The sequence below is a fragment of the Cornus florida genome, unplaced genomic scaffold (genome assembly GCF_030987335.1).
Source record: "Cornus florida cultivar Cherokee Brave unplaced genomic scaffold, ASM3098733v1 CherokeeBrave_3.0.0_Hap2_Chr02, whole genome shotgun sequence".
NCBI classification, from domain to species: Eukaryota; Viridiplantae; Streptophyta; class Magnoliopsida; order Cornales; family Cornaceae; genus Cornus; species Cornus florida.
The window spans coordinates 32,110,799-32,125,192 of record NW_026775572.1 but is presented as its reverse complement, the minus strand read 5'-3'; the positions used below and the strand labels follow the sequence as shown (position 1 = coordinate 32,125,192).

Below are 14,394 nucleotides of genomic sequence, written 5' to 3'. Positions count from 1 at the left end.
TATTTACTATCCATTTGGAGTTGTTAGGAGTCCACTAGATGGTTTCCGAGTTGTACGAATTGGAAGGATTTAAATGATATTAATTTATTATTTAAAGTTTGAGGATTTTTATTTTAGATTTCTTTCAGCGCATTATTATTTTATTCTTAATTAAATTTTTATTCCTGCTTGTTTACATATTAATTGTTTGGTATCCCTCGGATCTGTACTCGGACTTGATCACCCGTGGCTCTAGAATCGAAGGGTATTACATTGGGTTCCTGCTCTTCCTTTCAAGCTCCCACATCTGCAGTTTGATGTGTCTTATCACTTTGTAACGGATTTGATTCATCCACAATCCCAGACATGGAATGAGAGTGTTTTGCGTCATCTTTTTTCCCCTTCGGTGGTTCAGGAAATTTTACGGTTGCATATTAGTCGTTGGGATAAACCGGACTCTTAAATCTGGGCGCCTGAGCATGCGGGTATTTTCTCCATTCAGTCGGCATATTCTCTTGCTATGTCTTTGTCTGATTCTTCACCAGTTGTTCGATGACCTTTTTGCTGGAATTCGGTTTGGCGCTGCCTTTCTCCTTCTAAGGTGCAGCATTTTCTTTGGTGGTGTTGTCATCACGCTCTTCCTACTGGTCTAGCATTGTTGATGCGGGGTTGTGTTGCTTCTCCTTTGTCCCCTCGCTGTGGTTTGGAGGAGGAATCTATTGTGCACTTTCTTTTTTTTTTTTGTTCTCATTTTTTGCAGGTTTGGAAGTTATCTCTGCTTCATTTTGATTTTTCTTCTTTTTCCTTCCGGTCCTTTGCAAATGGTTGGCTGTTTTTGCTACATTGGGCGGGTTTGGCATCGGATCCTCCGGTTGCTCTTGGCTTGATTTCCTTTTGTGCATGATATAGTTGGAAAGCTAAAAATCATTTGGTTTTTGAGGGTGTTTTGTGGCAGCCAGAGAAGGTGGTGGACCATGCTCTTGCTAGTTTTTGGGAGTTTCAAAAGGCGAAGTCCCAATCCCATAAATTATCTGTTGCTGGTCCATCTCCTTCTTTTGTTTCTTGGTTTCCGCCTAATCGGGGAGTGATTAATGCAATTTTGATGATTGTTTCTCTCTGAAGCTGCTTCGTGGGAGTGAGGGTGCAGTGTTTCGTGATTTTCAGGGCTCTATCCTCGAAGCAGTGGTATTTCGCCCGTTTTTTGCTTCATCGGCGATGATGGCTGAGGCGCTTGCTTGTTTTCGTGCTTTGTTTTGGGCTTCTATCTTTGGGTTCCGTTGTTTAAGTTTCGAATCGGATGTTAAGGTTGTTGTTACAACCGTGGAGGATGCTTCTGTTTGCCCCATTGAGATTGCATCCCTTTGTTTTAGTATTCAAATGGCGCTTCGGTCCTTTTCTGCTGCGTCTTTAACTTTTGTTCGCCGTTCGGCTAATCGGGTGGCTCATGCTTTGGCCGTGTTATCGCGGTCTGATGTGGCGATGGATCGTGTTTTGCATCCTTATCCGTCTCAGATTTTTGATCTGGCTCGGCTGGATTTGTTGGGTGCTTCGGCAGATGTCATTGGTCATGTTTCTTAGTGGTCTTATTTGCTTTGTTTTTGTTTGTGTTGTTTGCCTTTGCCAAAAAAAAAAGAAAGTTATGTGTATGGTGCATGTGGTTCCATCCATTGGCAAGTCAAACTTTAAAACTTGTTTGAAAAAACATGGAAATTCCAAGAAGAAAGACTTTATTATTGACTAAAAATCTTGTTATTTGTTGAAATCACACCAAAAATATATATATAGAAAAATAAAATAAAATAAAAAATAAAAATCAATCATTTGTTGCAGCATTACTCAACTTGTTTTAATTTACTCAATTTCATATTCAAGCCAAAATAATAATTAACCAAATCCTTTCTCTTGCTCTCTTGCATGCTTCAGTTTGGACTTTAAAGTTATCCCTAAATTGTTTATTAACGGTTCTGTCTGTTTTATAGCCTATGGGCTGCACGGCCTCTTTTTCATTTTTATTTTTATTTTTTATTTTTTTATCTGTATTTGCTTCTTATGTATATGGAATCATTATTCATGATAAATAATAAAAGTGAAGGCCATTCCATTTCGACAAAAGACCCACACCTAAGTTCTATAGCCGCTATCCCGATCATGATTCCCCTACCCCCAGAGGGAAAGGTCTTTCCCTTTTGGTCCGGTTGTGGGCGAGGAGGGATTCGAACCCCCGACACCGTGGTTCATAGCCACGTGCTCTAATCCTCTGAGCTACAGGCCCCACCCCGTCTCCACTGGATCTGTTCCCAGGAGTACCCTCAAAAAAAGGAACCTTTCCTCTCCCCAGCCATTTCGGCTTAAGAAGATGTGAAAGCACTTTTGCCTCCACGAAGGCTCGAACTCCTGACCTCTCTTTGAGAAGTAGGAACTTGGTACCCCTAAGCTACTGACCTGTTGGTATTTGCTTCTTGTATAGTTGTACAATCTCTTTTTTAGTTATTTTTAGGGAAGCCACTCATTTCTTTTTCCTATTACATTATCCATTTTTACATAATACCAAAACTAATGAAATTTTTTACCTTTTTTTTTTTGTATTTTATTTTTACGACAAATAAAATAATTTATTCAACAGAAAAACAATTATCAGAAATAAAATGAAGGGTTAATTTCAGTAACACCCCTTTAAGTTTGGACAAATATCACATTAAAATATTTTTTGAAAATAACTATCACTCACACCCCCAAATTATTTTTCTCTCTCTGACATCGTTAAAAAGATGTGAAAATTTATACCCTCATGCTATGTTTGGTGTGTATGAATAGAATGGAATGAAATTTGGAATGGAATGAGAATGAGAATGAAATGGAATGAGTGTTACCATTCTAATGTTTGGTGTGACACAGTGAATCGTTATGAAATTGAATGATTATTACCATTTTATTGTTTGGTTGAGTATCATTAAATCTGGAAGGGAATGCCTTTTCTCAAAAATGCCCTTTTCATTGGAGGAAAGAAAAATAAAAAAATTATAACTAAACTAACTCACCATGATTGAATATTTAATCTAAGAAATTGATGTAAAGGCTAAAAAATAATATATATATATATATATATATATATATATATATATATATATATAATGATACATCAATCTTAATAATATATAAAAAATTGTGTATCATAAGATCAACTCAAATAAAGTTAAGGAAATAAATAAATCATCAACCCAACAAAAAAACCTGGTAATATTTCCAAGTGCTTGCGTAATTTTTTTTATTGTAGATTTCTTGAAAATTCTAGTTTTGATAAAATTCTAATCAAGTAAGGTTCTCCAATCATCCAACGATGAACTTGACTAAGGGTCCAAAAGAGATTTAATACCTACTTATCAAAAATAAATAAACAAAGAAATTAATACTTGTAATTTGGTTGAAAGTCCTGCAACTTTTTTGTCAATGGCAGCTCTGGGTATATTCAGAAGAGAGGGAAGATGAAAGACCTTATTACGTCTAAAAAGAAGCCGATAAACATGAAAAATGGAATGTGAAAGATTTTTGGTGAATGCGAAATATTTTTTTCTTATTGGAATGTGATTAAGGGCTTATTAGGAATATTACAACAATATTTTATCTTACTATGGAATGGAATGACCATTCCATAGGTTTACTAATGGAATGGATTTTCATTCCCTGGATTTTCATTCCATTGGAATGGTGGTTCCATTCCATTCCTACACACCAAATAACTGAATGGTTGGAATAAGCATTCCATTCCATTTCATTGCTGCACACCAAACGTAGCGTCATTTCTTTATTATATATTAATCCTAATATATTAGAAACTTGAAAGGTCGAAATTGACCTTCTCACTCCCCCACACACACTGAACTTTACCCAAGAAAAACAAGTGATAACTAATTTACAGTAACTACCCCTGCCTTGGCTCCACAAAGTATAATATATACAGTATTTTTTTTTTTTTTTTTTTTTTTTTGTAATTTTACATGTATGTGTGAGAAAATCTATATAAGACCCCTCTAAAATTTTTATTTCCTAAATTTTTCTCTTGATTTTTTTTTCTTTCTTTTTTTTTTTTTTTTTTTTTTTTTTTTTTTTTTGGTCTTTAAAGTCGTTTAATTTCCAAGAAAGAAGTCAAAATTTCCATTTTTAAATCAAATTATAATTCTTTCCTTTCAAAGTTTTATCATTTTTCTTTCATTTTTCCTTTCAAATTTCTTTCATTTTATTTGCATATTATATTACATTAATTTATTTTCTTATTTGTAATCTTTCATTGATTTGTTTATTATTATTATTATTATTATTATTATTTTTATCTGCACTGTGGTGCCCCTGAATTTATTTTTTTGGCTCTAACCCTGTATAATATATATATATATAGTGAGTAGGTAAACAGTCCTCTCTATATATATATACAGTATACACACATATATATCCACAGAAATGAAAAAGACTAATAAGCTTTTTTTTAATGTATACACTGATTGAAAATCTCTTCTATTCTTATATACAACAACACAGTACTAAATCATAATATATACTCCGTATCTATATATAATATAGATTGTAAAGGAAATAGTAGCGTAGAAACTTAAGTGAGAAGATGATTATCATCCCAAAAGTTTTGGCCATGATTTCCGCCATTAAAGGGGTGGCCTGTACCGAACGTGCAAGTGGCAAAGGAAGAAAATGTAGTGAGGCAGTGATGGGAGTGGAGGCGGCGAAGGGACATGCCAAGGAAGCTTGAAACAGTGACAACTTTTCTGACAACACCATTAAATGTTTTCTCTCAGTAGTCCTGGTTAGAAAAAGAGATTTTTAATTGGTTGGATTTCGAATTGGGTTTTTAATTAAGTTTTGAAAAGAAATTTACGTAGTATGCCCTCACAGTCATTGGTACGGTCAACCATGATGTGGCCACATAATTAGACCTTGGAGGGCACAAAAACTGTATGCAAACTTCTTGTAGAATTCAATAAATTACTTATTTTCATTTAAAGTATGTATATATTTTTTTTAAAGTAATTTTCATGTAAAGTTTCACATATTTCAGCTGTCATCTTCCATATATGTTCCTACATTTATATATATATATATATATGAATATGTATGTAATTTTTTTTCCCAATGTGTGTAATTGAATTGGGTTATAATTTTGTTTGGGAAAAGGCATGGTATTTTGGGTTTTAAAATAATTCTTTAAATTAAAGGAGATTTTGACAAAGTCAAAGGGCAACAAAGTCTTTTTACATGTAAAAAGTGGTCTGGCACATCTAAAAGTAACTTGCGAGGTGTGAGTAAAAAATAGACCAAATGTTTATAATGTGAATGATAGTTATTTTAAAAAGTTATTTCAATATGATATTTGGCTAAATTTGAGGGGGTATCAGTGAAATCAACCCTAAAATGAATTATTACAAAGCTTAAAATTATTTAAGAAATAGCAAAACAAATACTAACCTATTTATCTAACTGAATCTAGCTAAGTGTCAATTGAGTGGGACCCATATCTGATTACAGTACACGTTAACTCTTATTTTGTCCGTTAAACGATTCAGCTTAAGGAAGGCGATAAGTGCACAGAGTGTCGAAAAGTCATCACACCAGGGTCAGAGCCAGAAATAAAAATTTGGGAGGGTCAAATTAGTAATATAAAATTAAAAGTTAAGAACACGATTTAAAAATTGATATAAATTGAGTACTAATAAATTTTGCAATGGTTACAATAGTAATATCTATTACAAATCAACTTTAATAATCAATATTAACCAAAAATATGTACCATAAATAAGATTTTTTTTAAAAATTGGGGTCCAATTGTAATTTCTCAATACAAAATTACTATTAACAATCATAAATACATACAAGGAGGATTGACAAAATTTGGAAGCTGGGGCAAATTTAATTATGTCAGTTAGTGACGTTATATCACCAACTAATTAGATTTTGAAATATACTTATATGACTCATTAAAATAAAACAACTTTTATTTATGTGAGAGAATACAATTGATTGATGGAATAGAAAAGAAAACGAAATATTAAATATACTAAAAAAGTTTTTCTAGGGCGGCCTGACCCCTGGTCCACCCCTCATCCTTCCTTCCCCTTGGGTTATAAAACAACATCTAATCCAATTTACCTCTAATGAGTCCGGGAATGAGAGGTATATGAGTCGCACCTAACCAGTCATTTGCATCAATGAAGTTTTTAGCAGTAAAATAGAGCATTTGCCTAGGGTTGGTCACAATATGAAAACCTGGCCATTTTACCCGGCCACTAGTTTTAGCTCCGGGACCCTGTTGTGATATTCAACGTAGTTCAAATGATCCAATCTAGTATTCCGTGGTAACCAACCAGCAGGATTTACTATATCTCCTAAGAAAGACTCCATGCCGTCCAAGAAATGCTCTGAAAGAAGAATTCGATGGTCCAAAATCCGGTGCCTTCGTAATGGTGCAATTCTGAAACACTATTCCGGTGTCACTGTTTGCTATACTCCTTGATTCAGCTGTAACAATATAATGGGCAATCCTTCATTCTCTGGATTTCTGCCGTGTATGTTGCAATTCTGGAACATGATGGTTGCGTCACCAAAGATGAAGTCTAGGGTTCCAAAGATGTTGCATTTGTAGAAAAATTTCCTGCCGGAAATCATAAACAAAGTGTCTTGGTATCCTTTGAAACTACACCTATAGAATGCATGATTTAAGCCTACACTTCTCACAGCAACTGCCTGTCCGGCATTAACTCTGGCGGAATTCACAAAGTTGATGTCTATATTAGCATGTACATAATATACACAAGTGATTGTGTCAGATGAGCTGAAACTCGGAAAAGAAAAAAAATCGACCTTTGTAGAAAAAATATCGACCTTGGTACACAATATACACTCGTCCTTTAAACGTAACACTCCATGATATATATTTTAAAGGCACATACATACAATTAGTAGTGTGTTACGTTTTAAAATTATTAAATTGTTCTTTTAGGTTTAAATATACTAATTACTCAGTTGAGAGATTTTTGTAAAAATAATAACTATGAAAATATAACATTTATTTTTCTTTAATTTTTTTTAATGTAAGAGCTAATTTATTACATTCCAAAAAGGAAAGACTAATCCGACAATTAATATGGAAAGGTAAGGCTATATTATTATTATACTCCCTTCGTTCCATATTAATAGTTGATTATCTTATTTTTTTGCTGTCCCATAATAATTGTCACATTTCAAAAATCAATACACTACTTTTTTTATTATATCCCCAATTTTTCCCTAAAAGATTAAAATAATTAAAATCTCAAAATAGGTGGACCCCATTAAATGTCTCTTGAAAGTCATTCATTTTTGGATTGATTCAAAAACAGAACCTTTAAAAAGGAAAGGGCAGATTGGGACATGTATCTTTTGCCAATCTAATGAAGTATAATAAAATTTATTATCTTAAAAAGTGTGAAGTATAGAATTGGACCATTATAATGGGATAGAGGTAATAACATAATAATATATATGGTAGTCCAAACCATATCTTTTATTTTTATAACTTTTTAAGAAAATATATAATTAATATAAAAACGACAATTAATATGGAAAGGCAGGGCTATAAAAACATGTATGATTATCAAAATATTACGTACTCATCTTCCCTTCTCGACCTCGGTAGAAAAGAAGAGAAGCCGAAATGGCGAGTCATGAGAGCTGTATCTCTCTCCTGATGGTTTCTCTTTTTCTTTTCAGTCAATCCTTCGTCTCAGTTGACATGTCTCTAATAAGAGCCGTTTGCAAAACCACCCTGTATTCTGATGTTTGCGTTTCAGTTTTATCATTAGACCCTCGAAGCATTACTGCCAGTAAAAAAACCAGCCTAATGAAGATTGCCATGCAAATAACAGCAGCAAAGTGCCATGACATTTCATTATACGCCAGCCAACTGCTTCATAACGCAACTGACCCTGGTTACAAGCAAGACCTGGAGGACTGTAGAGATATTTATGACCAAGTTGAGTTTTACATAACAGATGACGGTTTACCAAATTTTGATTAGGGGATATATGGAGACGTGGGGAGAGACACTGCAGATGCTTCTATTACTTCTGAAACCTGCGACGAACACGGCATAAAAGCCTTAAACCAGATGAATACTCTCATCGGTGACTTCCCTATTGATGCAACGATAATTGTAAAGAGCTTGTCCAAGTCATGATCATCAAATCATATAATGCGACAGGGATATATAGTAACATAATAATATGGTAGTCCACACCATATCTTTTGTTATTATAACTTTTTAAGAAAATAGATAATTAATTTAAAAATGACAAGTAATATGGAAAGGCAGGGCTATAAATACATGTATGATTGTCAAAATATTACGTATTTATCTTTCCTTCTCTTATCTTTCGTTCTCGACCTTGGTAGAGAAGAAGGGAAGTAGAAATGGTGAGTCATGAGAGCTGTATCTCTCTCTTGATGGTTTCTTTTTTTCTTTTCAGTCAATCCTTCGTCTCAGCTGACATGTCTCTAATAAGAGTTGTTTGCAAAACCACTTAAGAATCCGATGTTTGCGTTTCAGTTTTATCATCAGACCCTCGAAGCATCACTGCCAGTAACAAAACCAGCCTTGTGAGGATTGCCATGAAAATCACAGCAACAAAGTGCCTTGATATTTCATTATACGCCAGCCAACTGCTTCGTACTGCAACTGACCCTGGTTACAAGCAAGACCTCGAGGACTGTAGAGATTTATATCACGAAGTTTATTTTGGCATAACCGATGAAGGTTTGTCAAATTTTGATCAGGGGAGATATGGAGACGCGGGAAGATTCACTGTCAATGCTTCTATTGCTTCTGAAACCTGCGACGAACACTGCATAAAAGCCTTGAACCAGATGAATACTCTCACCGGTGACTTATCTCTTGATGCAATGATGATTGTAAAGAGCCTGTCCGAGTCATGATCATCAAATCATATACTATTATTATTATTATTATGCCAAATTTATTAATAAACATGCTTTTTTGACTAAACTACTGTGTTTGCTTTTACTCCTAAAATTTTGTCAACAATATATTTTCAAGGAAAATGATATAAAATATGTTTTTGCTAGTCTATACAGTAGGCTTGACGTGACAAAAACTCTATCTATTAAGGTAATTATAAAAACTGCCGTACTCATTTTCGAATCACACCTTCATTATTCATATTTGCTAGTTATGTGTATGGTGCATGTGCAGCATGTGGTTCAATCATTGGCAAGTCAAACTTTAAAACTTGTTTGAAAAAACATGGAAATTCCGAGAAGAAAGACTTTATTATTGACTAAAAATTCTTGTTATTTATTGAAATCGCACCAAAAAAATATATAAAAAAATAAAATAAAAGAAAAATCAACTATTTGTTGTTGCATTATTCAACTTGCCCTCTTGCATGCTTCAGTTTGGACTTTGAAGTTATCCCTAAATTGTTTGTTAACGGTTTTGTTTGTTTTCTAGCCTATGGGTTGCACGGTCTCTTTTTCATTTTCATTTTTATTTTTATTTTTTTAATCCGTATTTTCTTCTTGTATAGTTGTACAATCTCTTTTTTTTTTTAGTTATTTTTTGGGAAGCCACTCCTTTCTTTTTCCTATTGCGTTATCCCTTTTTACATAATACCATAACTAATGAATTTTTTTACCTTTTTTTTGTGTTTTTTTTTTTTTTTACGACAAATAAAATAATTTATTCAACAGAAAAATAAGTATCAGAAATAAAATGAAGGGTTAATTTAAGTGACACCCCCTTCAAGTTTGGGCAAATATCACATTAAAACACTTTTTAAAAACAACTATCACTCGCACTCCAAATTATTTTTCGGTCTCTAACATCGCTAAAAAGATGTGAATATTTGTACCCTCATTTCTTTATTATATATTAATCCTAATATATTAGAAACTTGAAAGGTCTAAATTGACCTTCTCACTCCCTCACACACACTGAACTTCTACCCATGAAAAACAAATGATAACTAATTTGTAGTATCTACCCCTGCCTTGGCTCCACCAAGTATAATATATATATAGTATTTTTTTTGTTGTAATTTTACATATATATATATATGTGAGAAAATCTATATAATGTCCCCCTAAAATTTTTATTTTTTAAATTTTTCTCTTGATTTTTTCTTTCTTTCTTTTTTCTCTTTTGCTCTTTAAAGTCTTTTAATTTCCTTAAGGAAAAAGTCAAATTTTCCGTTTTAAAATCAAATTATAATTCTTTTCTTTCAAAGTTTTCTCATTTTCCTTTCAAATTTTTTTTTTTTCATTTTATTTGCATATTATTTTACATTAATTTCTTTTCTTATTTGTAATCTTTCATTGATTTGTTTTTATTTATTTATTTATTTATTTTTATCTACACTGTGCCCCTGAATTTATTTTTTGGCTCCACCCCTATATAATATATATATACAATATACACATATAAATCCACAGAAATGAAAAAGGCTAATAAGCTTTTTTAATGTATACACTGATTGAAAATCTCTTCCATTCTTATATACAAGAACACAGTAATCAATCATAATATATAAGTATATGTAATATAGATTGTAAAGGATATAGTAGCATAGAAACTTAAGTGAGAAGATGATTATCATCTTTATCCCAAGAGTTTTGACCGGGTATGATCTCCGCCATTAAAGGGGTGGCCTGTACCTAATGTGCAAGTGGCAGAGGAAGAAAATGTAGTGAGGCGGTGATGGGAGTGGAGGTAGCGAAGGGACATGGCAAGGAAGCTTGAAACAGTGACAATTTTTCTGACAACATGCCAAGGCTATAGACTCGTTGAATACATCAGTGTAGCATGCGTGCGGCCCAGAACATCTAAAGGCATCACAGACCTGTAATTGCCTCAAACTTCCGTGGCCTGGAAGGCCATAGTCCCTCTAAGAAGCTGGTCGTGCCAGGAGCGCATAGCAGACAGAAGGAACGAGAGGACCGATGCACTCCGGAAGGCGGACCGGTTGGCCCAACCCAAGGTCTAACTACTTAACTGCAACAACTTAAATATACGCTAATGTTTTCTCTCTATAGTCCTGGTTAGAGAGAGATTTTTAATTGGATGAACTTGAATTGGATTTTCAATTAAGTTTTGAATAGAAATTGATGCAGTATGCCCTCACGGTCATTGGTATTGTCAACCATGATGTGACCACATAATTCAACTGTCATCTTCCATATATGTTCATATATATATATATATATATATATATATGAATATGTGTGTAATTTTTTTTTTCCCAATGTGTGTAATTAAATTGGATCATTATTTTGTTTGGGAAAAAGGCTTGGTATTTTGGGTTTTAAAATAATTCTTTAGATTAAAGGAAATTTTGACAAAGTTAAAGGGCGACAAAGTCTTTTTACAAATAAAAAGTGGTCTGACACAACTAAAAAGTAATTTGTGGGGCTGTGAGTGAAAAATGGACTAAATGCTTATAATGTGAATAATAATTATTTTTGAAAGATATTTCAATGTGATATTTGACCAAATTTAAAGAGGTGTCACGGTAATTAATCCTAAAATGAATTATTGCAAAGTTTAAAATTATTCAAGAAATAGCAAAACAAATACTAACCTATTTATCTAACTGAATCTAGCTAAGTGTCAATTGAGTGGGACCCATATCTGATTACAGTACACATTAACTTTTATTTTGCCCCTTAAACGATTCAGCTTAAGGAAGGCCATAAGTGTCAGCTTAAGGAAGGCGATAAGTGCACTGAGTGTCGAAAAATCACCACACTAGGGTCAGAGCCAGAAATAAAAATTTGGGAGGGTCAAATTAGTAATATAAAATTAAAAATTAAGAACACGGTTTAAAAATTGATATAAATTGAGAACTAATAAATTTTGGCAATGGTTACTATAGTAATATCTATTACAAATTACCTTTAATAACCAAAAATATGTACCATAAATAAGATTTTTTTAAAAAAATTGGGGTCCAAATGTAATTTCTCAATGCAAAATTACTATTAACAATCATAAATACATACCAGGAGGTTTGACAAAATTTGGGAGCTAGGGCATGGAGAAAATTTTAATTGTGCCTGTATTAGTGACGATGTCACTAATTGATTAGATACTGATATACAGTAATATGACTAATTAAAATAAAACCACTTTTATTTATGTGAGAGAATACATTAATCAACCGAAAACGAAATATTAAATGTATTGAAAAAGTTTTTCTCAGGCGGCCTAACCCCTGGCCTACCCTTCATCCCTCCTTCCCCTTGTTGGGTGATAAAACTAACATCTAATCCAATTTATCTCCAATGAGTCCAGGAATGAAAGGTATACGAGTCGAACGTAACCAGTCATTTGCATCAATGAAATTTTTAGCAGTGAAATAGAGCATTTGCCTAGGGTTGGTCACAATATGAAAACCTGGCCATTTTATCCGGCCGCTAGTTTTAGCTCCGGGACCCCTATTGTGATATTCAACGTAGCTCAAATGATCCAATCTGGTATTCCACGGTAACCAACCAGCAGGATTTACTATATCTCCTAAGAAAGACTCCATCACCACTACCCTAGAATACTCTCGCCACGGCCGTCCAAGAAATGCTCTGAAAGAAGAATTCGATAGTCCAAAATCCGGTGCCTTCGTAATGGTGCAATTCTGAAACACTATTCCGGTGTTACTATTTGCTATACCCCTTGACTCAGCTGTAACAATAATGGGCATTCCTTCATTCTTTGGATTTCTCCCGTATATGTTGCAATTTTGGAACATGATGGCTGCGTCACCAAAGATGAAGTCTAGGGTTCCAAAGATGTTGCATTTGTAGAAAAATTTCTTGCCGGAAATCATAAACAAAGTGTCCTGGTATCCTTTGAAACTACACCTATAGAATGCATGATTTAAGCCTACACTTCTCACAGCAACTGCCTGTCCGGCATTGACTCCGGCGGAATTCACAAAGCTGATGTCTTTTGCAACAAAATGTTGTGCTTCTATATCTGCATGTACACATTAATAGACACACGTCACGCTTCTATATCTACATGTACACAATATACACATGTCATGAGGCGCTTCATTAGCCTTAGGTCTGGGGTTCGAGTCCCCGATTGGTGTTCTTGGTGGCTGGGCCCCTAAGGATTCGTGCATTCCCGAGTACCCCGAGTTACCCAAAAAAAAAAATACCAAAAAAAAAAATAGTGTGGTAGATGTTATTATCAGCTTAATATCTGATTCGTGGATCAATAGCGCACACATTTATAAAGAAAGAGAGATGGGATAGTGATCACATACTGACAGTGGCCGATTCGTCTGTCCCAAAACCAGTGGAAGTACTCTTATTGAACTGTATTATGGTGTTGTCAATTCCATCTCCCAAGAACACGACACTGTTCTTATACATACCCACATCTACTGCTTCGTTGTAAATTCCCCGCTTGATGTGAATGATGTATGTGGCCGAAGCTGAATTAGGTATTGCAGAAACGGCTTTTGAGATGCTACGATAGTCTCCACTCCCATCCTTTGACACCACAAATGTAGTTTTATACCCTGAAATGTAAATGGGAATGGCAAGAAACAAAATGAAACAAAGTAAACTACTGGCCATGTTGGTGGTGGAAGGCGATGGCGACACTGACGGCGGTGGTGGAAGGCAACAGCAGAGTTGGGAGTGATGGAATTAAGGGAGCGATGGTATAGAAGTTGGTGGAAGTGAAGTGATGGTTTACTGCTTTAAAACAAATAAGAAAGAAATTTTCTGCTTTAAAATATATATGTAATTTCCATATTACTGCTCTGATTTTCTTCCTTATTTGTTTTCTCTTTCTTCTTTTTATTTTGTTTTTTTTTACCTCGAAACAAGGATCCAGGTAACCCCAAAAATTATTTCTTTAATCCCTTTCTATATATTTTTCATATCAATCCCATATTAGTTACTCTTTCCTTTGTGGGTTAGTTGTTCTATCTGAAAATTTATAATTGCTTTGCATCTGTGTAGTCTTAAAATGTTATATAATACTAAAGATGTTAAAAAGTTATAATATCAAGGATGAAACACTTAATGTGGTACAAAGAGTGTATAAAAGTAAATTAGGAGTAAAAATTATAACTAAATTAGCTGTAAATATTTGTTATTTTTTAATGAGATTAAGGTACCAAGTATTATATCCTTATTAGTCCATCATTCTTGTTTGAATTTCCCAAATTAATATAGTTGAAAGTCAAAACAAAATAAATGTTATAGTTTTGTAATTAGTCTTAACTCTTCAAAAAGAATTAGCATCATGAATGCAATTTAATATTCGTATCTTGAATTATTGTTGAAGTGACGTGGTAGTGACGTGGTTACGTCCTAATTAAAAGGACACACATGCATTGAAAAACGAAA

At 33.7% G+C, this 14,394-nt stretch overlaps 1 protein-coding gene and 1 non-coding gene across 2 annotated transcripts; both read right to left on the bottom strand.

The window, feature by feature from the left end:
* Positions 1 to 2,177: 2,177 nt before the first annotated feature.
* TRNAH-AUG (transfer RNA histidin (anticodon AUG)) lies at positions 2,178 to 2,256 on the bottom strand. Its single transcript has one exon. It is a non-coding gene; the product is annotated as a tRNA-His (tRNA).
* A 10,040-nt stretch (positions 2,257 to 12,296) lies between these two features.
* Positions 12,297 to 13,614, bottom strand: LOC132295989 (pectinesterase-like). The gene is made up of 2 exons (XM_059794246.1): positions 13,299 to 13,614; positions 12,297 to 13,003 (listed from the first exon to the last, which is right to left on the bottom strand). Exons 1-2 carry the CDS (start codon positions 13,612 to 13,614, stop codon positions 12,297 to 12,299), a joined length of 1,023 nt encoding a protein of 340 aa, XP_059650229.1.
* Positions 13,615 to 14,394: the final 780 nt, after the last annotated feature.